At 45.2% G+C, this 26876-nt stretch overlaps 1 protein-coding gene across 1 annotated transcript; it reads left to right on the forward strand.

The window, feature by feature from the left end:
• Nucleotides 1-3711: 3711 nt before the first annotated feature.
• Nucleotides 3712-23474, forward strand: HSD17B2 (hydroxysteroid 17-beta dehydrogenase 2). Its single transcript, XM_053271555.1, has 5 exons — nucleotides 3712-3997; nucleotides 11035-11247; nucleotides 12681-12866; nucleotides 20426-20563; nucleotides 23044-23474. The coding sequence occupies exons 1-5, from the start codon at nucleotides 3712-3714 to the stop codon at nucleotides 23382-23384; spliced, it is 1164 nt and encodes a 387-aa protein (XP_053127530.1). The 3' UTR covers nucleotides 23385-23474.
• The last annotated feature ends 3402 nt before the right edge of the window (nucleotides 23475-26876 follow it).

Below are 26876 nucleotides of genomic sequence, written 5' to 3' on the forward strand. Positions count from 1 at the left end.
TGAAATATAAGTTATACAACATATAATTATAAATTAACAAACAGAATATAATTCAACCTGCATGTGGGGGCGGGAGTCATCATCGTCTAACTTGGTGGTTGATGCTGCCTGGAGCAGGGACGGGGGGAGAGGAAAGCAGAGTATTCCTTTAAAAAATCCATAAGACCGCCCCTGTCTGCTGCCTTGCACCACTGGGCAACACCATGTGGGGTCTGTGCCTGCCAGGGGGCCCACCGCTCACGCGCATGTGCGGTAGCCATTGGAGGAGTCCGCCTGACAAACTTTTTTAACAGGCGGGTCCCTCAAATGGCGGCTGTGCATGCTTTTCAGTCAGATGAGCAGCAGGGCTGGGATGTGGGGTAGGGGGCGAACTCTGCCTGGAGCTGAGGAGCGGTGCAGGGTGGCATCCTTATGGATTTAAAAGGTGTGATCGGTTTTCCTCAGTGCCCCCTTGGCCCCAGCTGCCACTCTCCCAGTTGCAATGCAGAGGGTGGGTAGACACAGGGTAGATAGAGGGTGGCACCCATCCCGCAACTCCCCAAGAATCAGCGCCCTAGGCAACTGCCTAAGTCTGCCTAGTGGATAGGCCAGAACTGCTGAGCCCACTAATATCCTTATGAACGTATGTAGGAATTTGCATTCCTTTGCTGCATACTCCTCTTACCCTTTCTCATTAAAGGCTTCTGCGTGGGCCCCTGACATAGAGGTCTAAAGTTTCTAGTTAAGCTTGTTAGAAAGTCCCTGCCAAACACAGAGAGACTATTGTCTCTTATAAGCCATGTTTTATTCAAGATGGGAATGATCCCTATCCAGAAAGATCTTTACTGAAGACAGGCTATTCTCACCATCTCATTTTGAGGCAGCCAAACGACCTGGCGAGCCACTTTGATGCCAGGAATATTTGCTAATCAGACTATTTGCTAATCATTGCTTGCCACCAAAATGTTGTTTACTGGAAACTCATGTATATAATTTTGACATAGGACTTGAAAGCTATGGGTGATGGGCAAACGACACCATGCTCAGCTTATAAACCATCTCGACTCTGCAAGGTGCATGGATGGGAAGCCGCTTTAAGGATGAAGGAACAGGCCTTGCTGGGGGAGAACCAGCATAACTTCTGCAAGGGTAAGTCCTGCTTCTTGAGAGTGTCAGCAGGCATGTGGATAAAGGTGATCCCAGGCACGGAGCCTGACCGCCAGTGGCCCATGTGTGGCCGCGGTGGTGGGCCCGCTCACCTCACCCCCCGTGTCTGACATCAGACCCCCGCATCTGAAGTCAGATGCAGGGGGTGTGGTGTGGCTCCTGGGAGCTAAACCAGCACCCCCATGTCTGACATCAGACATGGGGGGGCGTGTTGGGGCCATGAGGCACGGCCCCTGATTGGGCGCGGCCCGGGTTCTTTGAACCTGTTGGCCCAATGGTGGCTCTACCCCTGGGTGATCCAGTTGACAGGGTATACCTGGACTTCCAAAAAGCTTTTGACAAAGTTCATCATCAACAACTCTTGAGTAGACTTAGCAGTCGGGGGATAAGAGGACGACAGGTTTAGTTGTGGATCGGTAACTAGTTGAAGGACAGGAAACAGAGGGTAGGAATAATTGGACAGTTATCTAAATGGAGGGACGTGAGAAGTGGGGCCCCCCAGGGATCGGTACTGGGACCAGTACTTTTTAATCCATTCATAAATGATCTAGAAGTTGGGGTAAGCAGCGAGGTGGACAGATTTGCAGATGAGGCTATACTATATAGGGTAGTGAAATCCAAAAGAGATTGTGAGGAACTCCAAAAGGAACTCTCCAAACTGGATGAGTGGGTGGCAAAATGGCAGAAGAGGTTCAGTGATAGGAAGTGTAGTGGTGCATATTGGGGGCAAAAAACTCCAACTTTGCATATGCATTGATGGGGTCTGAGCTGTCTGTGGCTGATCAGGAGAGGGGTCTTGGGGTTATGGTGGACAGCTCATTGAAAGTGTCAGTGTGAAAAAGGGAGGAGATTGAAAATAAAACTGCTAATATTATAATGTCCTTATACAAATCTATGGCGTGGCTACATTTGGAGTATTGTGTACAATTCTGGTGACCATACCTCAAGAAGGACATTGTAGAACTTGAAAAGGCGCAGAAGAGGGCAACCAAGATGATCAGGAGCCTGAAGCACCTTCCTTATGAGGCAAGGCTACAACACTTGGGGCTTTTTTAGTTTTAGCAAAAGGCGACTAAGGGACATGATAGGGGTCTATAAAATGGGGATTTCCCCTAGCTCTCAGATTTCTGTACTAGTTCCACAACTGCCTTCAGTATGTGATGACACAAGAATCATTGTTATAACTTTTATAGCTTTCAAGAAAATATACTTCAAAGTTACCCTAGCAAGAGCAGAGACTGAAATCTCACCCCCATTGGCTGTTGCAATCATGACATCACTTCCGTGCGGTCATATTCTGCTGGGTTCTCTCTAACTCTTTCTTTGCTACCAACCCACAGACCCCAACCGATGAGGACTTGCTGCCAACTAATGAGGAGGTTGCAGCTCTGATTTGGGTGGTATACTGGGGTGGTGGGAGTGTGTGCGCACATGCTGTGGAACACTTTCTCTGATCCTGCAGGCCTTTGGTATATGAGTCCGTGGCAGCTCTGATTTGGGGGGATACTGGAGTGGGCTTCCAAGTTCCCTCACTGGCCTTTCCAAGAAAGGGCTGGGAGAGACGCCTGCTTGAAACCTTGAAGCCAAGGTTTTCCTCTTCATGGAGGAGAGGTCTATCAATGACTACTAGTCAGAGGGCTGTGGGCCACCTCCAGCCTCAAAGGCAAGATGCCTCTGAGTACCAGTTGCAGGGGAGTAACAGCAGGAGAGAGGGCATGCCCTCAACTCCTGCCTGTAGGCTTCCAGTGGCATCTGATGGGCCACTGTGAGAAACAGGATGCTGGACTAGATGGGCATTCTTGGGCCTGATCCAGCAGGGCTGTTCTTATGTTCTTAAGCTGCTGCCAGTCTGTGTAGGCAAAACTGAGCTAGATGGACCAATGGTCTGACTCAGTAGGAGGCAGCTTGGCTGTTTATATTGGTGTGCTGTGGAGGGTACGTTATCCCATGTCAATCCAGCACAGAATGGCAACCTGGCACAACCTAGTGAAAGAGCAGACATGGTACCTATTAAATAAGCACCGGAGGTGGTTGCACATCCAAGGGCGGCTGACAAATGCTACACCTCTGCAGTGGAAATACAGTCGTATCCCCCCCCCTCGCAACCCACGTCCTGAAACATGTCAAATTGTTGTCAATTATGCAACAGCTACAACCTCCCTTAGCCCAGGGCATGCTCCTTCATGCCTCTCCAAGCTCTGTCAATCATTATCTACGCCATGTATTCCTTCGAAGGTGGGGCCCTCCTTTTGGCACACATGGAGAGAAGGTGAGAGGAAGTGTCCTGGGATTGGAAGCCTTTCAGAGAAGCTACTCTGAGCAAACAAATATATGGAGAGATTGGTGACAAGCACCCTTGCATGGTTGGGAGCTTTTCAAAAGATCTCAGCCCTCTCTGCAACGCAGCCCCCCCCCCATGCCTTCCGCTTCCCCACTCCATGCTGCTCATATTTAAGATACCATCTCGCTATGCTTGCCTTTTGAGCACAGCTGGGGTCGGTGTGTGATTTTGTTTTTGTTTTAGCAGTGGGCACATGGGGTCCTGCCCCCCTCCTGTCTGAAGACATGGGCACGTACTTCTCTGGAGCGGACAATTCGCTGTCGGTCTACTTGGCTGTGACTGTAATCTTTGGCATTGCAATATTTTACAGAAACAGAAGGAACCGTGCAGCAAAAGAGTTTCCTTTCTTCTGTGGTCTCTTCCTGCTTTTTGTCTTCGAAATCCTGTGTTTTGCTGCACTCCCAGTTTCCCTGGGCTTGGCTTTATTCTCACTGGCATGCCTCATCTTTTGCCTCTGCACACGTGTCCCAACGATGCTACCTGTGGACCGCAAAGCAGTGCTTATCACAGGTAAGAAGGGACAAATGGCATAAAAAACCCTCAGTCCATATAATAAGAGTGAAACTCAAGTTGTCTCTGATGCAGAACTGTTTCAACTGCTTTGTATTCTGATGTGTCTCATGTCTGAGTCTTTAGATTATTGGGCTGCTTTGGGACAGAGAACCATCACATTCCTTTTGCTATGGGAACCACCGTGAAAACTTTTGTGTTGAAAAGTGGCACTGTGTTTATCTGAATCCAAGATGAGATTTCCCCCCAAGTTCTTTGAAGCTAGAAATTGGGAGGTCATCTTAAATTCAGAGTCACCTTCAATTCAAGTAAATATATTATAAATATAATTCTATTGTTATCCTGCTCCATCTTTTTTTGAAACGAAGGAAGGAAGGAAGGAAGGAAGGAAGGAAGGAAGGAAGGAAGGAAGGAAGGTTGAAAAGCTCATTTGATTCAAACAGAATCTCACCTTCCAAATTAAAGCTTACTGAAGATGTCAGCTGTTCTAACAATTACGTAGACTTATAACTGGGATTATTACATGGTTACTTTAATTGTAAAGAATAAGTGGTTTAACTGTAAAGAGTCTGTGTGTTTGGGGCATTTTAAAAATGCTCCAACAAAGAATTTAGGGCTTTAAAAAAAATAAAAAGCAAAAGTACACAATTAGATTATTGATATGCAATCACAGGCAATTGATTCCAGCATCATCCAAATCCCCAGATTGCTTATTTGTTTGAACAGCATCTTTCCAAAGAAAGAATGTGGCTGTTAACTGCCAGGTGGCGGGAGGGCAGAGTAAAATTCAACCATTTTTTTAAAAAAATCATTCACAAAGGAGGCTGGCAAACCTGACCATCATCACCTATGAACTCTTGTGCGGTGCAGTCCAATGTCTCCATTGTGCTAAAAGATCAAGGTGCAGCTGGCTTCAATATGGCTTGTTACTCTCAAGGGACAAAATATATGTGCCCCCCCCACTCTTCTTTTTCATTTAAATGGTTGGAACTGAGTGTCTGTCAGGCAAAAGTCTGCTTGTTTGGATGGGGGGAGAGGCTGGGGGAGAGGCTGGGGGAGAGGGGGACAACGGAACTTGGACCAGCAGGAGTTCTTAGGACTGAGTGTACGAAAACTGGGAAGGTGGGGGAGTGATAGAATCATGTCTACAGCATATAGCTGGGTCTGTGCCAATCTGGGCTGCGTCCTTTTGATCGTGAATTGAAAAGGCATGCAGAAAGACAGTGTTTGGGAAAGGAGGGTGAAGACGAGGAATTCTGAATGAAGGCGCAGCACATGTACGCACACCCCTCTGGGCCTTCTTTATTAATCTGTGGAAAGATCACCCTTACTAATTTGCCTCTTCATTTTTCATAAAATGTGTTTTATCTTTATCTGAGATCACCTGGCATTCTGTGTGGTGTGCGTGCGCACACGTGTGTCCCCCACTATCAACTTTGTAATGCCTGGACCAATATGAACCAAATTGTGTACAGTTGTAGGGACATCTCAGTGGTGTAGTCTGCGATGATGTCATCCACTTCATCAAAGATGGCAGACATGTGAACATTTGAGGCACAAGTGGGCTAACCAATCTGGACCAAGTTTGGTGCAGTTGTAGTGAGTGACTCCTCAATGGTGTGATGATTATGTCATCCACCCTATCCAAGATGGCGGATGTATGAACATTTGAGGCACAAGTGGGTTAACTTGTGGACAGCCTAACCAATTTGGACCAGGTTTGCTGCAGTTGTAGTGAGTGACACCTCAATGGCATAGTTTTTGATGAGGTCATCCACCCCAGTGCAAAATGGCAGACACGTGAACATGTGAGGAACAAGAGGGCTAACTTGTGGACTGCCTAACCAACTGGAACCAAATTTGTTACAGCTGTAGGACTCACAGGGACACCTCAACAGCATAGTTTGTGATGATGTCATCCACCCTGAGTCAAGATGCTGGATGAGTCCACATTCGAGGCACAAGTGGGAACCAATTTGGACCATATTTGGTACAACTATAGGGACACATAAGGACATTTCAAAGGCATAGTTTGGGATGATGTCATCCACCTCATATCAAGATGGTGAATGCATGAATGTTTGAGGCGCAAGTGGGCTAACTTGTGAACTGCCTAACCAATTTGGGCCAAATTTCGTCCAGTTGTAAGGATAGTGAAAGGAAAGTAGGCAGATTAGGTTTTACAAGAACAACTTGTTTAAAAATCAAAATGATTAAGTTCCTAGGCCAACCCTATGACTTTGGATGTGGAATAATGACTTCCATACATGCAAAACAACCAAGTAAGGCATGTTTGTATCCTGCCCTTTGTAAATGTTTCTGCGTCCATTAAAATGGACAACAGTAACAAGGAAAAACACAACATTGATCTGCAGAGACTCCATCATTCTGAAAGTAGGTTCAAGTATGACTCTGTATTTACCATCCTGTACTATGTTAGGGCACATCCATAAATTATATATTGCAGCGCTCTTTAAGGGAGCATCTCTAAATTCTTAACTTTGTCACCACACCTTTCATTCACGAAGCTCAGATCAACATACCTGGCCTCTCCCCCTGCCTTTTATCCTTCCAATAACTCTGTGGGGACGGTTAGGCTGAGATAATGACTGGAATAAGGTCTTTTTCTGAAGTCTTTCCCACTGATCATTATAATTATGTATTCTGGGCTGCTGTTGCCTGGAGAACCCTGAACCACCTCCAATGAATCTCAATAATTAGGTAGATTTTACGGGAGAAAAAAGAAATTTCCATAGAGACTAACTGGAGAATTAGTATATTTTCAAGCTGCCCTGAACAGTCCCCAGATCACCTGGCTAGCCTGGATGTCTACTACATTATTACACCTTACGAATTCTAACAGGCTTTCAACTTGCAGGAAAATTGAGCATAATATAGCTGGCTTTTAAATGTATTTTAATTGCTTTTGATTGTGGGGTTGTTGGTTTATGGGTTTTTTGTGTTCCTTTTTTGGGATTATTTATTGTAACTGTGAACCATTGTGAGCACCAGTTGTGATGGAAAGGCAGGCTGGACAATTTTGTAGCAACAAATGATTAAATAGGCTGCAGTACCCTCCCTGGCCATTAGCTGTGTGGCACTGCAGGGCAGCAAAGACCAGACCAATGATTTCCTCTGCCTGAGAGGTGTTCCAATGGTGCCGGGAATAAGGTGCTTGGGCATCGTTGTTTGTTTCAGTCTGACCTGTTGCATGTAAATGGCTGTCATTCTTTCCTTTGTGGACAAGGAATTCACTCCATGGGGATAGCACTGTGGTGTGGGCAGAGTTTGACACTGGGTGGGACATTATCTGCTCCCCCATCACCAGAGACCGTATTGCACAGCCCTAGCATTTATACAGATATAGAAGCATAAAGATGCATATAGAAACCATTCCCCAGTGGCGCTCAAGAGGAATTGGGTGTGTGTTCCCATAGATACAGTGAGGCAAGTTCCCAGGACACACCTTGCCAGATGGCATTTGATCTCCACCTTCTTTCTGTGGTGGGCAGGCATCTCGACAGAAGGAATGGTGTGCAAAGATCAGGGGCAATTAAGAAATGAAGCCAGGACGAGAACAAGAGAGACTGCCATACAGAACCACCTTGGCATATCCTTGCTGTCTTCTTCCCAGCAATACAACTCCCATCGTCATGTTGTCATTCAGCAAGATCTGTAGCTTTGTGTCAATTGTAATAGTTATGCATTGAGGGAGGCGGTCATGGCTTAAAAGAGAAGTATAAATATGACAACTGGAATCCTGGTAAAGGATTCACTTGTGCAAACCTGATATCACAGGAACAGAGGAAGCTGCCATATACTGAGTTAGGCTATCGGCCTATCTAGCTCAGTATTGTCTACATAGACTGGCAGTGGCTTCTCCAAGGTTGCAGGCAGGGGTCTCTCTCAGCCCTGTCTGGAGATGTTGACAGGGATTGAACCTGGGACTTCCTGCAGGCAAAGCAGATGTTCTACCACTGTCTTGGCCTCCTTTCCAAAGGTGACATACATGGGCCTCCCATCCAGGTGATAACCACACCGAGACCTGCTTAGTGTCATCAAGGTGTCTGTACTGTGTGCTCTTCGACCAGAGGTTCCCAACCTGTGGCACTCCAGATGTTGCTGAACTACAACTTGTAGTGGATTATAGCCTTTGAGGCTATCCTCACAAGCAGCTGGAACTGGCCTAAGGGAGCCCAGCCTGGTTTTGGCTGCTTGAGTGCAGCAACAGGAGCCATGTGGCTCCCGGCAGCATGCCCACCTATTTGCCCCCCCCACACACAAATGAGGTTAGCGAAGCAAGTGCTCCGCTAACCCCTGTTTTAAGGGAGGATTCCCTGCTCGTCTGCGGGGAGAGCACCCACTCTCCCCACAAACCCTCTTTAGGCTCTCCGCACTGCTTGTGTAGAGAGCCTTCTAGTCTCAGAGAAAGCTCACATGAGGGAAAGAAATGCTGAATCATCCCTGCTGAGCTTTCTGGCAAAGGCTACTTGTAAAACTCTCCTGTATTTCTGGTAGGTTCACAAATGTCTGCCACCTCCTCTCTCTCCTCCAGAGCTTGAAACTCCCTGGCCTTGGGGTGGGATTCCCAGGGAAAACTCTCTTTCTTTTGCTCTTGGAAAAGCACAAAAATCTTCCACGTGTAAGCCTACACATGGTGGGAAAACTAATAGCTGCTGAGCTCCTGAGGCGTGTTTGAATCAGAGGGAGGGAAAGCCCCCTTTCAGCCCACTCCCCTTTTCTCCTCAGTTAAAAATCCACTCAGAGAGGCTTGTACAAGAAAAGAACAAAAAGGTATGTTCAAATGCTACAGACTGCTTCCATCTGTGGTTTTCTCAGCTTTTAGTTACAGGTAAAAATACTCAGTGTCACTGTAAGTGGCGCAGCATGGAAATGCTTGACTAACAAGCAGAAGGTTGCTGGTTTGAATCCCCGCTGGTAAGTTTCCTAAACTATGGGAAACACCTATATCGGGCAGCAGCGATATAGGAAGATGCTGAGAGGCATCATTTCATACTATTCTTCTTCTTCTTCTTCTTCTTCTTCTTCTTCTTCTTCACATTTTATATCCCACTCTTCCTCCAAGGAGCCCAGAGGGGTGTATTACATACTTAAATTTCTCCTCACAACAACCCTGTGAAGCAGGTTAGGCTGAAAGAGAAGTGACTGACCCAGAATCACCCAGCAAGTTTCATGGCTGAATGGGGATTTGAACTCGGGTCTCCCCGGTCCGAGTCTAGCACTCTAACCACTACACCACACTGGTTCCTTGGAGGAGGCAATGGTAAACTATGGTATTCTACCAAAGAAAACCACAGGGCTCTGTGGGCACCAGGAGTTGGCAACAGCTTGATGGCACACTTTACTTTAAAAACACTCAGTAAGTTACAAGAATACTTCAAAAGCACCCCAGATGAAGTTGGGGTGGCACGCTTTAAAAACTGTGGTTACCCAGTTGCAAGGAACAGGTATGTAGGAAAATGCAAAGGCGCAATTAAAACTTACAGAGTCTTTTGCAATGCCCTGGCAGGATAGGCGTAGGTTAGTGTTTCTTAGCTTAATTAAGTAGCAGATAAACAAGAATAGACCAGTATCAGAGAGATATAAAGCGCACACAAAAGAAACAGCAAGTCTAATGCAAAATCTGATGAAACAAACTTTCCCTAGACTAAGCTCCCTGAAGCCAAAATCCTGGCTTGCTTTGTCTTGAACTCACCAAATCCTGGATAAGAATTCAAGCTGTCTGCCCTCCTGGCTTCCCAGGACCTGCAGAAGGGACATTCTCCTGCAGCCAGTTCTCATGGCCACATCTCCTCCTCACTGTACTCCCAGCCTGCTTCTTCTAACAAAGAAACTCACCTTCCTCTCAATGGCTCTCTAGGTCCCACCCACCTGGTGTGCTGATTGGCTGATCCCTGAAGTTCACCAGCCTGTCAGTCAGGGCAGGGCTCACTTCTGGTTAACTTTTTAGGGGAGAGGTGACTGATCACTACAAACATGATGACGGAAGTTGTAGTTCTGTGACACCTGGAGTGCCACAAGTTGGGAACCTCAGTCTTAGACCACGTCCTGGGAACTTGGTGAACTAATGAAAGGCAACTGCACTAGCAAGTTCTAGACTAGTGTCTTACTAATACATCCAGGTGCATAACCTGTGGTTGCATGCCTCGTGTGTTGCACAGGAAACCTTAGCACAACAGCACCGTTCCGGGCATCCCCATGGCTTCACACAGCTATGCAATCTTCTAGCAATAGCACCACTTTTTTTTTCATTGTGCAAGCTCTTTGTTGGTCTGGATGTCAGCCAGTAAATACTATAAATAAATAGCAAGTCAGCCAGCAGCCTTCTGGGAAGCTGAAAAGGGCTGCAACACAGAACATCTCTCTCCTTTAACTCACCCTGCTTCCTATGAATACATTTCAACTCTTCTCTTGTCTGCTGCCTCCTTGAAGGATGCTAGCCTCTTTCCCTTTGATTTGGTTGCCTCTGCCTAGATCTGGAACTTAAGTCAGCTCTGCCTTCTAACCATCTGTCCTTGGAAAATGTCAGTGGTGTATCCCCCCTGACAAACACACACCTTTATATTTGATTGATTGATTGTTAAATTTATATACCGCCTTTCATTAAAAACAATTCCAAGGTGGTTTACAAAAGTTAAAAAACATATAATAAAAATGATAGTTAAAAGTATAAAGCTAAGAATATGAAAACAAATCTCATTTAAAATATATAAATCAATTTTATGTATGTTATACAAACATAAAAAAATGGTAGACAGATAAAAATACACAGAAGCAGCAACAAAACAATCATGTAAAGACCTGCATGTAAAGGCCTGAATAAAAGGCCAAGATTTAACAAGCTTTCTAAAAACTGTGATGGAGTCCGAGGAGTGAATGACCATTGGGAGAGCATTCCAAAGTCTGGGGGCAGCAACAGAGAAGGCCCTGACCCACTTTTGATTTAGATATGCTTGCTTTGGGCAATTTTTGAGGACACCTTGTCTCATAGATGCTTGGTTGGGTTTTTTTTTCAGGGACGGACTGTGGCATTGGACACGCACTGGCAAAATACCTGGACAGTTTAGGATTCGTTGTGTTTGCTGGTGTCCTGGATGAGAAAGGGCCTGGTGCCAAACAATTGCGGGAGACCTGTTCTGAGAGGCTTTCTGTCCTTCAGCTGGACATCACAAATTCCAAACAAATCAAGGAGGCTTATCTTGAAGTTGCACAGAAATTGAAAAATGCAGGTATGCTTTGTGTGCACAAATGTAAGATTCATCTGAGGGCTGCAAATGTGGATTTTTGGATGCATTGGAAGCTGCTTTATACTGAGTCAGAGCCTTGGTCCGTCTAGCTCAGTTTTGTCTACACAGACTAGCAGCAGCTTCTCCAAGGTTGCAGGCAGGAGTCTCTCTCAGCCCTATCTGGAGATGCCAGAGAATAAGGATGTGCACAAACCTGGAAAACCCGATTCAGTTCGAATTGAACTGGACTCGAGCCGAACCAGGTCCAGTCCAGTTTTGTGCATGGTGAGCCAGGCCCCTGCCCTGATTGAGTCCAAACTGGTTTGGGACTGGCTTGAGGGGGCAGGGGGGCTGAATCTTTTTTAACTTACAACCTCAGCCTCCCTTGGGGCCACTGAGGTGGCCCCAAACTGACCCCGAGCCAAACCTGGCCTGCTCTGGCTTGAGGGCGTGACCTCAAACTGGGCTGGTTCGATGTTGAATTGGCTTGAGAGCGAGCCAGTTCACACATCCCTACCAGAGAAGGAGCTTTGGAACCTTCTTCATGCAAGCATGCAGGTGCTCTTTCCAGAGGAGGCCCATCCCCTAAGGGGAAGATCTTGCAGTGCTCACACGGGGAGGCTCTTCTTATGAGCAGCCCAGACAGGGTTAACACAGCTAAACCTGGGCTTGACTGCCTGTGAGAACTGCCGGGAGCTGTGTGGCTCTCTGTCGCACCTTGGCAGTAAACCCACTCAAGGAGCCTGCCAGTTCGCTGAGGTTTCTTGGCACTCTAGGTGAATGAGAGTCCTGAGTGTTTCTGCTCTTACTGAGCACTTCCAGAGCATAGAACACTTACCCCTCTTGCTCAGCAGAATGAATACGAATGCAAAGAATATTTATATACTGCGGGGATGGATAGGGCCAGTCGCTCTCCCCCTGCTAAATAGAAGAGAATTGCCACGTTAAAAAGGTGCCTCTTTGCTCAGTTAACAGGGGTCCCCCCACCCCCTGGGCACAGGTTATAACCTGCAGCAGTAGAAAATCAGTTTGCTCTTCTTTGTTAAAGAGCCAGTTTGGATGCTGGGAGAAGGACTGGGGGTGTTGCATGCAAGTTTCATTGTGTTCCTGCAGGGTCTTAAAGCAAGCATGCTTCATTAGTCGGGATGCCAGCCCATATTCCTAATGTGGACACATCATGCATTTGATCAGGGCAGACAGAAGTGTTTCACATTCGTTCTCCCTATTATCAATGAACAGTCACCAAATGTAAGCTGACGGGAATATTGCACTTTCCAGAAGATCTCCCAAGAAATCCAGCGGGTGGATAAATACAAAGATGTTAGTTATATGTTGGTCTATTGGCAAATTAGAATGAAGCTGCACGAATTCAAACAGGTTCCTTTCTGCGGGAGGATTTTCTGAACATGTTTTTTCTTCCCCTTCCTCCTCACCAGATCTTTGGGGCCTCATCAATAATGCGGGGATATTGGGATTTGCTGGCGACGGTGAATTGCTTTCCATGAGCACTTACAAGCAGTGCATGGATGTCAATTTCTTTGGCCCCGTTGAGGTGGCAAAAACCTTCTTACCCTTACTCCGGAAATCCAAAGGACGGCTTATTAATATCTGCAGCATGGCAGGTACGTCAAACAGATGTCTTGATGTGATTCTTAAAACTTACAGACTGCTATTTTGGGTTGTTCTCTGAACCATCACCATTTCGTATAGATTAACAGGTGTCGTGCAGGACACCTCCAAATTGACAGCAGAACTCCTTCTGCAAGATTGTGGAATGCGCTCCCTGCTGAGATACAATCCTCCCTATCTCTGGCAATTTAAAAAAAAAAAAAAAAAACATCTGAAGACCCATCTTTTTGCCCAAGCTTTCTCAGCTTCCTAATATTTTGGGGTTTTAATTTGTGGTGTTTTTTTTAAATTGTCAAATTGTTTTTAAGTCTTTGTATATGTTTTTAACTGGTTTTATATTATTGTAAACCGCCCAGAGATGAAGGCGGTTTACAAATATTACAAATAGGCGGTATACAAATATGATAAATAAAAATAATATAAAAATAAAAAATCCAGTTCAACTATAACAAATAACTCCCCAAAATGCATATACCATTGATGCCTAGTCTAGCATTCAGGAGTCTAGCATTCAGTTGTCTAGCATTCAGGAGTCTATCATTCACTGAGTCTAGCATTCAGGAAGGATACGTTCTGGCAGGATTGGAGCCAGAGTAGAATGGAAAGCTGGGGCAGATCCACAGAAAGCTGGGGCAGATCCCACGGTTTCCATTGGAGCAGCTCCTTGAGTCTCATCTGACTCTTACACAGGGACAGAGGAAGCTGCTTTATACTGAGTCAGGCCGCTGGTCCATCTAGCTTATCGTGGTCTACACTGACTGGCAACAGCTCTCCAAGGTTTCAGGCAGGAAACCCTACTTGGACCCAACCCTACTTGGACCCAAGCTGGATGCAACCCTACTTTGACCCTCCCAACCCTTCTTGGACCCAAGCTGTTAAAGACTTTGTGAGGGAACCAGTTAGAGTGATGGGGAGTGGGAGCCAAGAAGGTCGTGCACATGACAATTAAGTGTGGGCAAGGAGGGTGCTGGGGGTGGGGGCAAGATCACACTTACCTTCCCCCCAGACAATCTCACTCAATGTGTGGGATGTGCTGTTCGCACACCGGCATGATCCACTGCTGCTCCCCTACAACTGGGATGGAGAGGCATCTTGCTTCTGAGGCTGGAGCCAGGTGAACCAGGGCTTTTGCCTGGGTTAAAGGGTGCAAACATACCCTTTACCCCAGGTGTGGGGTCCTGAGTATGCTCAACTTTGTGTGTGCTCGTGCATACACAAAGTTGGGTGCCTAGAGCACCTGGTGGAATCCTCCACCAATGCACTGTGGCCCCAGCCTCTAGAGATCTTCACTCCTCCATGCAGCATGGATTGTGTGGACACATGGCGGTGTGCCAACAGGAATGTCAAGGATCGTCTGGAAGGAAAGGGAGGTCCCTCTTTGCCTCCACCCGCCCACCCGCCCAGAAGTGAGCATAGCCTTGCGGACTGCCTGCATTGCATGTTCTTTCTGTTCACAAAATGCTCTAAGATATTTTTTCACATCTTTATAGTACATCCCCACCTTGCACTGAATTATTTTAAGTTGGTTAATTACTGGCTAAATGCCAGGCAGTTCATTAATTAGATGGCCTATTAACAAGTCAATTATCCTCCATTGACCACAGTCAAAGTAAATGCTGGGGATTTTTTATTTTTAGTTTTAGTTTTAAATAGCAAACCCGTCACTTAAAACTAGACCTTCAGCAACTAAAGCTACAAGTAATCTTTCATAACTACAGTCAGATTCGCCTAGGAGATGTATTTCTTGCAGTGTAAGAAACGGCGCCTTATGCATCTTTAAAGTTCTCGCCTCTCTTTGGGGGGCTTTTAGACATTTGTTGCAATGTCAGGATGCTTTAGGCGGCACCATTCAGCAGCCAAGGAAATCTTGGCTGGAATGTCTTCCAGTCTGCAAGAGTTCCTTGCTGACAGTCGGGATTGATGGAAGCAGGGTAAAACGAGGCAATTGCGAACTTGTTAAAAATGTCGCCTCATCTGCTTTTCTGCTGTTTGGGGCTGCATTTCCAACATGGCAGGCATCCAGTAGCTGAGCCAAGTGGCATGTGCATTCATCAGTTTCAGCAGGTGAAATCATGGATTTGTCAGAAATGGCAGCAACAAAAAGTAGAACGAAAAGCTGCAAACCTTTGGGATGAGAAACTGATAAATATGCACAGCCCTATGGCCACCCAAGGCCAGGCCACTGGTGTGTGTGTGTGTGTGTGTGTGTGTGTGTGTGTGTGTGTGTGTGTGTGTGTCCTTCTCTAGCTATGCTACTATGGTGCTTAGGAAGCTGCCTTAGCATAACAGAAGAACAGCCTCACCAACTAACTAAAAAGCTTGGCTGAAGAGCTGTGTCTTTAGTTGTTTTCAGAGGTGCTCTTACCCCTGGACTTTGGGGCCTCCACACCCCCTGGGGGGCCCCCAAATCCCCTTTACTCTGACCTGGGTGGTGTGGTTTGTGCCCTCAATAACCTATGTGTTTTTTTAAAAAATGATGCTTAACTTGCAGTGGCGGGTGGGGTGCAGTGGGTGGGATCCAAAGGCCTTTAGGTCCAGGCTCCAAAATTACGTAGGTGCACCTCTCGCTCTAATCTCAGCAGGGAGTGCATTTCCACAGTCCTGGTGCAACTCCAGAGAAGGCATGCCTTTGAGTCGCTACCATGTATACATGTTATGTTTTACTCTGATTGCAATGTTTAAAAGATGGATCAGGTTAATGGCTTTTAAAACTTCTAATTGACTAAAAAGGTGCCCCTGATTAACTGAACAATATATAAATGTATATATGTGTGTATTTTTTAAAAAGCGCAGAGGGTAATAGCCTTCTTTAAAAAGGCATTTCCCATTTCCTCTCGTATAATAAGACATGACATTCTCAATGACCTGGACTCCTTTCCAAAGTGTCAGTGGTGCATTAGGAATCTTCCATTTTACTGGGTTTTGTTGATTTCCTATTCTTCACAGAGAAGGGTGTATATGCAGTCTGGTGACTTTCCGTGCTTTCTGCTCAAGCACATCTTTCACCTGCCTCTAAAGTAGGGATGTGCGAACAGGTTTGATGTCAAACAGGTGCAACATCAAACCAGTTCAGTTTGATGGTTTGATATCGAATCGAATATCAGCTACTGGGGGGTGGTGTGTTTCCATGGTTAATTTTTTTTAACTTTTAAAAATTAAACTTTTAAAATATAAAAATAATTTTTAAATTGCAAATTTTTAAATTGCGGGGTGGGTAGGTGGGTGTTGGTGTTCAGGAGGTGCCCAAACCAAACATGTCTGGTCCTGTTTGCAACCCGGATTTGTGCTCACTCCTACTCTATATTACTGAGAAAACACGACAAGAAACCAAACTTGTTTTTTAAAAACCCTGTATTAAATGGATTTTCTTTTTCCAAAATGAAGGTAAAGATGAAAGTAACAAAGAAAGCAGACCATCTTGATGTGATTGTATTATGGTTTCATCAATCTTCTTTGGGTGTGGCGTGTTCTCAGTGCACGTATCGATGTGCATCAGGAAAACACCACAACAAAAATCTTGATGCAATCAGATGTAGAGCCATCTTGAATTTGGTTTCTGCAGTGTTAATGATCACGGCACATGGGAAAGATGGGAAAGAACCTGGATGGCAGAACTGTGGAATTAAAACAGTAATTCCACAATTACAATATTTTACTAGTAAAAAAATTAGTAACTCCCAAATTGGAACAAGCCTGGTTTCCCATGGGAGTTGCGAAGCTGTGAGAAAGCTTGCATGTTCCAATATGGAAATAATTCTAGAACTTCTCCTGGTTAAGCCAGAATCTGGGAGTAACATGTGGGACAAACAATACCCCCAAAAAGAGATGGATCAGGGCAAGAACCTCCCTAGCAAAACAACTACCACAAATATATGACATTTTATGACACATGAGAGAGGACAGGTAGGTCAGGAGTGTACATGAGGCTCCCTGGAACAAGTAGCTTCAGCAACAGCCATGGTATTGCAACAGTTGAGTAATCACTTATCGGTATTATGCAAACAGAACTTAACACACTGAAGGACCATAAATGCATTTTTTGTGTAATGTTTTCAACGCCCTTTAGGAAAACAGTCTCATTACGCCCAGCTCATTCTCACCTGTGTGTCTAAGGTTAGCTCGCCCTTGAAAGAGGAATTCATTCATTCCCAGAGGGATTTGGATCTGATTCAAGGCTGCAGAGGGCAAGTAAATAAGATTAGCTGGTGATAAAACGGTCACTTATACCTCATACCCAATGTTGGTTTTGGAGGCCTTTGAATTGGAAAACCAACAAATCAATGATCTGGAGAAATTTCTCCAAAGTGGAAGCTTCCTCTCGGAAGTCCACACACTTAGGCTTAGCTCACTAGCCAGCCATTATCTGTGGTTGTCACCAAGGCCCTCTCTTGCATCAGATCCTTTTCTGGCACACAGGGAGAGGGCTTAGGAGAGAAGTGGGTTGTATCTCATTTGCAAGGGAATATGAAGAGGGTAAGAAACCATGGGGACCTTTTTCTTCTGTTCAAAGGAGATTCCCACTGTTTATTTTTAATTTTCTCAAAAATGGCATTGGAAATGAGACCTCTGGGGAGTAGATCTGTGTGGTGCTGAGTGTTCTGCTCATCAGTGGGCCAGAGGTCCTGACTCGGACCTTAAGATCTTCTTTGGAGGCCCTCCTCCAGATGCCCCTGCCAAACGAGGTGAGGAGGGTGGCTACTAGGGACAGGGCATTTTTGGTTTTGGCACCCTGTTTATGGAACAGCCTCTTGAGTGAGGTTCACCTTGCACCATCACTTTGTTCTTTTAGGTAACAGGAGGCCTTTCTGTTCACTCAGGCTTTTAAAATTTAATTTTTAAAATTGATTTTTAAAATGTTTTTAAAATTGTTTTCTATTGTATTGTGTGTGTGTGTGTGTGTGTGTGTGTGTGTTGTGCTTGTGCGCCATCCAGAGAACAATTTGTTATGGGATGTCTAACAAATAATGTTGTTTATGTTCATTATTGTTGTTGTTGTTTGTGTTGTGCACCATCCAGAGAACAATTTGTTATGGGATGTCTAACAAATAATGTTGTTTATGCTTATTATTGTTGTTGTTGTTTTCAGCTTGTTCAGAACTTGGGCACCTGTCTTTAGTCACTGAGTCAACACAACAGAGCAAATCCCGGTGACTTGTTTACCTGGGCACAGCTGACACCTGTGTGATTTACTTCTTGGAATCAGAGCTTGTATTGAAGTTGTGTTTCTGCACATCTCCATTAAATGCCAAATGTGCAGATTCCTTTGAGAAAAACAACAGATGAATCAGGTCTTGCCAGCGGCGTAGCAAGTTTGGAGTGGACCCAGAGACAAGATATAAATCTTGCCTCTGGGCCCACTCCAAACTTATATATATTATAAGTTTATATATAATATTATATTATATATATATATAATCTATCTATCTATCTATCTATCTATCTATCTATCTATCTATCTATCTATCTAATACATTTCTTTACTGCCCAAAATGCAAGTTCTTCGAGCGGTTTACAAAATCCCCCCCCCCCCCGAAGCTCAGCTCATGAAATAAAGAAATCTTAAATGAGGCTGAATAGTGGTAACAAAAAGCATAGTAAAGTGTGTGTGTGTGTGTGTGTGTGTGTGTGTGTAACCTATGTGCCACAATAGAACATCACCCTAAATTATTTTTATTTAAGGTTTTGTAAATTGTGGACGACGCAAGTCATTGAATGGTACTAGAGAAAGACATGCTGTTCTAGTAGCTCCAGGTCTGAACACTCACATCAATTTCGGAGGTTGCATACAACTGAAAAAAGCCTGGGTGGGTGTGCAGCTGGGGGAGTCTGTCATGTGACTTGCCTCTGGGGTCCCCCCAAGGCAGTGGCCCCCCAGACAATTGTCTCCCCTTACCCTATTATAGTTACGCCCCGGGGTCTTGCTGTAGCAGTGTTTGCTTCTCACTGGCAAAAACATATAGCCTACCTTCAAACAGGATTTGTTTGATGGGAAGCAGTGACAGTGAGTCTGTTCACACAGCCAAAAACTGAGAGCTGTGCATGCTCCCAATTTCTGGTTGTGTGGGAGCAAACAACTAGGTAGGAGGAGGGAGAAGTGATTGTGTGGGAGAAGGGAGACGGGTAGGATGGCACCATCCTACCAAGTTTTCATAGCCAGCATTTGATTAAGGTAGGAGGGAAAGCTGTCCTACTCAGCTCCTGCCTCCCACACAATCATTTCTGCCTCCTCCTACCTAGTTGTTTGTTTCCAGTCCCCAAACCTGAGTAGGACACTTGTCTTACCTAGTTTTTGATTGTGTACTTTTTGATGGAACAGCCTCAGGGCTTTCTCATGGTAGGTTCACACTTACAGAATTCCTTCTCCAGGTGCAACACCCACCCACTCTTACTGTGTTTTTAAAAGACCCATGCTGGTGGGGGAAGCTCCGGCGGGCCCTAGAGAAACCAGAGCTGCCACCGACATGCTTAAGGTGACCTCCCCCTTCTGCCCCACCCATCCTTCTCAACCCTTTTTAGTTTCTAGGGATCCCCCTTTGCTTGTTACCAATCCAACCTGGTTCGAGTGCACAAACCGAACTGCTGGCCGATTCAAACGAACCGGTTTGTGGACCAGTGGTTTGGTTAGCATTCAGTTAATTCAAAAGGAATTGCCCAGAACAGTTCTGTGAACTCTCCTACTCTTTGTAAAGACTGCAAGGGTCAGATTGATCCAAAGAGCTGCTCTGATGGCAAAGGCAGGTGACATCTTGCTGCCCTGCTGGAGCTCCAATAATCTGCCACCTGAGGCAACTGCCTACCCTTGCCGCATGAAAAGACTGCCCGAGACAATTTATCTATATATCCTAGCAGGTGAGGCTTGTTGTTGACTGGGCAAAGTCATTTTGCATAGATTGCACTTATAGGAAAGTTCAAGGAATTAAATGCACATGATGGAACTATAGATTAATGTGCTTGCAAAAGGGAAGCAAAAGAAGTTTTACATTTGTAGGATTTTAACTTCAAACATGCATTTCATTGAATAATTATCATATATAGCAACTTTGAGTCATAGTGAATTTGAGTCTGAGAGAAATCTTCTGCTTCTCTTGGGCATGATGTCATTTTTGAATTATTGATCTCATTATTGAGCATTAAAAATCTCAATTTTAGAATCTCACTTTTTTCTGATTATACTCAGAATTTCTTCTTTTAAAAAATACAGAAAATAATTATTTAAATCTTTTACCCAACATATTCTGGTATAAAAAGTAATGCATTCCGCTAAAGTAAGTGGCATGGTGGTTTGTACAAAATTTGGTATCTGTAGGTATTGCAGAGTATGACTTTATTTTTCACAAACAAATCCACAAGCACACACTCTTTCTCTCTCTCTTTCTTTCTCACTCTCTCTCTCTCTCTATATTTTTGTTGCAAGGAAATCCCCTCCATGCCATGTATTTAACCTCTGCCTTGTCTTCAGATGTGCTATACTTCATTTCTAATCTCCAGCAGAAAGTGTCGGCGGTCTGGAAAGGACTCGGAAACTTTTATCCTGTCTTTCTCACTCCCATAGGAAGTATCCCAATGCCACGATTTGCAGCCTACGGGGCATCCAAAGCAGCCCTCTCCATGTTTTCTGGAACACTGAGGCAGGAACTCTCCATCTGGGGCATTAAAGTAGCTGTACTTTATCCGTCAGGCTTCAAGACATGTGAGTTGCCAGTATTTCCACGCCGATCTCCAGCTCCTATGAGGAAACCTCCTTACAGGCCAATGTTCTCAAGAAGAAATGGTGAATGATCCTTAGACATTAGCGTTACTCCTGGGGAATGTGCAAAACCTGCTTGGGGTGTGCAGGATTCTAGATGGAATTTATCTTCGCAATAGGATGAATTGGATGGTATTTCTAGAAGTCATAAGAACATAAGAACAGCCCTGCTGGAGCAGGCCCAAGGAGGCCCATCTAGTACAGCATCCTGTTTCACACAGTGGCCCACCAGATGCTGCTAGAAGCCTACAGGCAGGACTTAAGGGCATGCCCTCTCTCCTGCTGTTACTCCCCTGCAACTGGTACTCAGAGGCATCCTGCCTTTGAGGCTGGAGGTGGCCTATAGCCCTCTGACTAGTAACCGATGATAGACCTCTCCTCCATGAAGTTATCCAAACCCCTCTTAAAGCCATTCAGGTTGTTGGCTGTCACCACATCTTGTGGCAGAGAATTCCACAAGTTGATTATGCATTGTGTGAAAAAGTACTTTTGTTTGTTGGTCCTAGATTTCCTGGCAATCAATTTCATGGGATGATCCCTGGTTCTAGTGTTATGTGAGAGGGAGAAGAATTTCTCTATATCCACTTTCTCCACAGCATGCATGATTTTATAGACCTCTATCATGTCTCCATGAAGTCTTTTTTTCTAAACTAAATAGCCCCAGGTGTTGTAGACTTGCCTCATAAGAAAGGTGCTCTAGGCCCCTGATCATCTTAGTTGCCCTCTTCTGCACCTTTCCCAGTTCTACAATGTCCTTTTTTAGATGTGGTGACCAGAATTGTATGCAGTACTCCAGGTGTGGCCACACCATTATTTTGTATAAGGTCATGATCATATTAGCAGTTTCATTTTCAATCCCCTTCCTAATGATCCCTAGCATGGATTTGGCCTTTTTCACAGCTGCCGCACATTGAGTTGACACTTTAAACAAGCTGTCCACCATGACGTCAAGAGCTTTTATCCATTCCTCCACCTCCAGATCTAACTCGCTGCTTTCTTTGTACATACCAGTTGCAGTGGGTGTTTTCCTTAAAGGGAGAAGATGACCTCCAAATCCCTTTGGCTTATTAAGATTCTAACTAGGAAGCTGATTGACCTGTTTACTCGGGGGACACTTTTTCAATCAATGACAACTTCTCTGGATTCCCTTAGATCCACCATGTTCAGGCTGATTCCAATTTCACTATCCAGCTATTCACACATTATAAGGCAATTCACACATGTACATGCTGCTCACATGTTTGTTAATGGGGTAGCACAAGTTGTGCGCACTCCCAATTTTTGTTCATGTGTTAGCGCATCTAGGTTCCAAGATCCCTCCCTGGCATCGCCAAGATAGGGCTGAGAAAGATTCCTGCCTGCAATCTTGGAGAAGCCGCTGCCAGTCTGTGTAGACAATATGGAGCTAGATGGACCACTGGTCTGACTCGGTAGAAGGCAGTTTCCTGTGTTTCTAAGTAGCAGGAGAGGGAAGTGATCATTTATTTATTGATCACATTCATATACCGCCCCATATAAAATCTCTGGGCAGTTTTCAGATTAAAAACACAACAATTAAAACCCTAAATCCTATCAAACAAATTAAAATAACAGTCAACAAAATGTTGATAAACTGAAAGCCTGATAAATCAGATGTGTTTTCAGGAGATGCTTAAAAACAGCCAGAGATGGGGAGGTTCTCATTTCATTTGGCAGCACATTCCAGAGTCCTGGGGCAACCTTAGAGAAGGCCCAGTTTGGGGTTGCCACCAAACGAGCCAGTAGTAACTGCCACCGGACCTCCCCCGATGATCTTTAGAGGTGGCAGGGTTCATGACGAAGAAGCCGATCTCTTAAGTATCCTGGACCCAAGCCATTCAGGGTTTTGTAGGTAATAACCAGCATTCTGTATTGCACCTGGAAACTTATTGGCATCATGTGGGAGCCTCATCCTGGGTAGGACCACACTGTCCAATCCAGAACTTATTCCCAGCTGTTGAATGAGATAGGAGGGAAAGCCATCCAACTTAGCTCCCATCTCACAGACTATCACACCCCTCCTCTTTCTACCTAGGTTTTTGCTGATGAATCTGAGTTTCCCGCCTTGGTGTGGGTTCCCACAACCACACTGATGTTGGTAACCCACATTAAACCTAGATGAGGATGATTGTGTGAAACAGACCACTGTGTGAAACACTGTACACACGTACAGATCAATCATCTAAACACAGACTGTGCAGGTGTGTTCTACAGATTGTATGTGCATACATCATAAGTGCCAATAGACTTTATGTTACCCCATGTTATGTTTTTGAAGCATTTATCTTCCAAAGGGTAGCATTCAGTCATTTTTCAAAAGTCAGACCAGAATGCATTGGGTTTGCAGCTGACAGAAGCGAAAAGATATACAAGACTAATCAAATGCATAATGACTGTTCTTCTAGCTATCCAAGGAACTCCTGAGCTATGGGATAAGGAAGAACAGACTCTTCTTCAGAACTTGACGCCAGATGTGAAGAAAGATTATGGTGAAGATTACATCCTTTCACTGAAGCTCTTTCTCTCACATCTACCTTTTCTGGCTGAAGCTGACCTCTCACCAGTTCTCTGTGATGTGTTACACGCTTTACTGGCAAAGTCGCCACATGGTTTCTATACTCCGGGCAAGAATGCATACAAATACCTCCTCATTTCCTGCTACTTCCCTCTTTGGTTTTTTGATTTTTGCATGAGGAAAATGCTAAATATCCCAGGCATACCCAGGGCTCTCAGAGACAAAAAATAAGAACTCTTAGGAAGAACTAAGAACTTTTAGGAGGATCCAGAGGCACATGCAACTTTCGAAAATTAAAGGGGGGAACATTAATAAGTGATTGTTTATGACATGCAGCCTTTGCTTGCAAATGTATTTAACCAATTGTGAGAGTTGGGGGCTGTGAAATGGTTTAGGCAGTTGCTAGTGCTGGGATTTTAAAAGATACTCTGCTGCTCTTCACAGATACAGAATGGGACAGAAAGAAATAAGAGTGTAAAGAATAAAGAGTGTTCAGCTTTAAGATAGGCAGGTCACCCACTTTTGTGCTTTGTTCTCACAATGATTGTCATTGAAAATTCCCCATCACATTTGATGAGCACTTTTGGCAGTGCTCAAACATGCCTCCCTTTTCCAATGGTCTTTTCAGCATGCCCCATGCAAATGTTTGCGGATTGGCTGATGTTACTCTCACTCTCAGTTGTCTTTAATGGCATCATCACACTGCCAGATCCAGTGGGTCTCTAGGGTCATAATGTCACCCCATTCATTATCATTCTCTTCACATGTTCAGAGAGAGAGGGAGGGAGAGAGTGTTTCTCAGGGAGGGGAAAGTTGGGACTGCTCTGACTGAACCCACTCCCGACTTCCAAAAACAGCAAGTTTTTGGTCAGCCAAAAGTGTGGATGAGTGTATGCATGTATGAAATGTTTGTATCTAGAGTTTTCCCTTATGATCAGGAAGCCTAAAATGCAGTCCTTCCACTGAGGCTGTGTTCGCACAATCCTGGCAATCCTTTTTAAAGAGCTGGTTGTGAGAACCCAGAATTTTCAGACAATCTGGTCAAACAGCTTTGGTTAACCCACCAGAAGAGATAATTGGAATCCTGGTTAAACTCAAGTAAACCACAGTGGCTTAATCAGGATTGCCCAGAAATTTGGGGTTCTCACAACCAGTTCTTCAAAGCTCAATGGCTAACCCGGTAACCAGGATTACCATGGTTGTATGAATGCAGCCTGAATTTGAAGAGGTTGGGGACAGGGCCTGAAGGCACCATTCCATTCCCCACTCCATCCCTGGTGAAGCCATCCCTGGGAGGGAAGCAAAGGATTCAATGTATTTCGAAGATACAGGTTCACTGCACCTGCATTGCTAGTTCTGACCTCCAAATTGAAAGTGGAATTCATTTGGTATGATTGGATTCTTTCTATGATTGGATTGGATTCTTCTTTGGATTCTTTCTTTTTGGATCCTCACCAGATTCCCCTTTACAAATATATTTCCCCTGAACTGGCCCACAAATCAGTTTGGCCCATTTCGGTGGCCGCACCAGACTGGACCCAGTTTGGCCGGACCTGGAACTGTACCAGGCCAGGTTGGTCCAAATTCGAACCAAAGCGGCCAAACCATTTCTGTGCACAAGCCTAGATTCTGGTCAGCCCATTGCGAGGGAGAATGATGCCCCAAGATACTGGAAGGGTTCTGTGCATACACGATCTGGCAGAGAAAGCATGATACTCTCACTGTATCAGGTCAGCTTGACACAAACTAGTCATGTCAAGACACTCTCCAAATTAGCAAATTGCACGGTGGAATTCTGCGGAGTAAGTAGGAAAATATGCAAAGACACAACCAAGTTGCAATTAGCATGGGAAATCAACAGTCTCACTGGGTCCTGGCATGCGCCAAGAGGTATGTGCCAAGCATGTGGTTTATAAAGTGTGTGTGCTAATGCTCTGCAGGCAGCTAGCACCATAAATCAAGCCTCTGCCACACTGTGGCGAAAGAAGGGCATGGGATTTCCCTTTTTAATATCAGTGATTTGTAAGTATTTTGTACAGGTCACTGTAACCGTGAGCTGAGTTAATGATTCAGGAGGCCGCTTGCCTACCAGGTAGTTCGTTGACAGGAACTTCCTGCTCTCGCTTAGGATTGTGCGGATCATATTGACAAGCGATGTGAGTCCTTCATGAAAAGCGCAGCAACCAAAAGAGGCTACGTGGAGCCCTTGTTCTCAGTCGTAAGAACTATTAGGAATGCTGACCTCAGGGGTGGGCTGACAGGCAACGTGGGGCAGAATGTCTGGGGGTGAGAAAATATCTAAGGCAGGGCTGTCAAACTCAATTGGGTGGTGGGCCGGATTTTATTCTGATGGACCTCCGAGGGGGCTGCATTTAGCCTCGCGCCTCCTTCTGTCACCTCGTGACCGCCTCGTGCCCCACCTTCTGACTTCCTTCTCCTCCCTCTTTCCATCACTCTCTTACTTTCTTCCTCCCACCTTTGGCCTGCCACTTAATTTAGCTGAACACACTCACCAGAACATCTCAAAGGAAATGTATTTATTTTTTCCTATTTTTCGGGGTGGGGGTTGGGGGGACCTGAGTGTCACATGTTATTGTTCTTTACAGGTTTTCAACACTCAGTAATCATCTCAATAACTGCAAAACAATATCATGCCCAAGGAAAGCAGAACCTCTCTTCCCCCCTCCCTTACTCTCCACTCATCTACTTTTATGGGTAAGGCATCTCCCACAACCTCCTCCTCCTCCTCCTCCTCCTCCTCCTCCTCCTCCTCCTCCTCCCTTCCTTGCTTCTTCCTCTCTACCTCCTTCCCTTGCAGAGAGAAAGCCTCCCTCTCTCCCCCACATTCCTCATGGCATCAGTACTACACTGAGAAAGAAAAGAGAGAGGAAGGAACAGAATGGGGCAGTGTGGCGGAAGGAAGGAAGGAAGGAAGGAAGGAAGGAAGGAAGGACTTACCTGGACCAATGCTCAGGGCTGGAAGAAGCAGCTCTGCGTGGTGGGGGGATGTTCTCAGGCCCAGCATCCTATCTCAACCAGCATCCTGTTTCCCACAGAAGCCCACCAGATGCCTCTCAGAAGCTCACAGGCAAGAGATGAAGGCATGCCCGTTCTTCTGCTGTTGCTCCCCTGCAACTGGCTATTGAATAGCAAAATAAAAATGTGAGGGAGGAGAGCTGGTCTTATGGTCGCAAGCACAAACTGCCCCCTGTGCTCAGCTGCTCCTGCTCTGGTTTGCATTTGAATGGGAGACCGCATGTGTGAGCACTATAAGATATTCCACTGGGGCTGCTCTCGGAAGAGCACCTGCCTGCTTGCATGCAGGCAGTTCTCCGAGTTCTCCAAGATAGGGCCGAGAGAGACTCCTGCCTGCAATCTTGGAGAAGCCGCTGCCAGTCTGGGTAGACAATACTGAGCTGGATGGACCCAGGGTCTGACTCTGTATATGGCAGCTTCCTATTTCATACCAAGATTCTAGTTTATAGTTTTAAAGCTTCGGTTTTTAGAGTTTGTATTGTATTTTAAATTGTTTTAATTATGCTAATGTTTTAATGGTTTTTATATTGTGAACTGCTCAGGGACCTTTTTGTATGGGGCGGTACACAAATGCACTAACTAACTAACTAACTAAATAAATAAATAAATAAACAACATGGTTTATGGCCCATGATGAATATGAGATTCCTGTCTTGATATGAATTCACACTATCATGAGAATGTTGG

Source organism: Hemicordylus capensis, chromosome 9 (assembly GCF_027244095.1).
Source record: "Hemicordylus capensis ecotype Gifberg chromosome 9, rHemCap1.1.pri, whole genome shotgun sequence".
Taxonomy (NCBI): domain Eukaryota; kingdom Metazoa; phylum Chordata; class Lepidosauria; order Squamata; family Cordylidae; genus Hemicordylus; species Hemicordylus capensis.

Bases quoted from the DNA above. Each gene is read 5' to 3' on its own strand.
- HSD17B2 (XM_053271555.1), top strand. From the start codon at position 3,712: ATGGGCACGTACTTCTCTGGAGCGGACAATTCGCTGTCGGTCTACTTG. The intron at 12,867-20,425 runs GTACGTCAAACA...TCACTCCCATAG, and splicing joins TAATATCTGCAGCATGGCAG to GAAGTATCCCAATGCCACGA. The intron at 20,564-23,043 runs GTGAGTTGCCAG...CTGTTCTTCTAG, and splicing joins TCCGTCAGGCTTCAAGACAT to CTATCCAAGGAACTCCTGAG.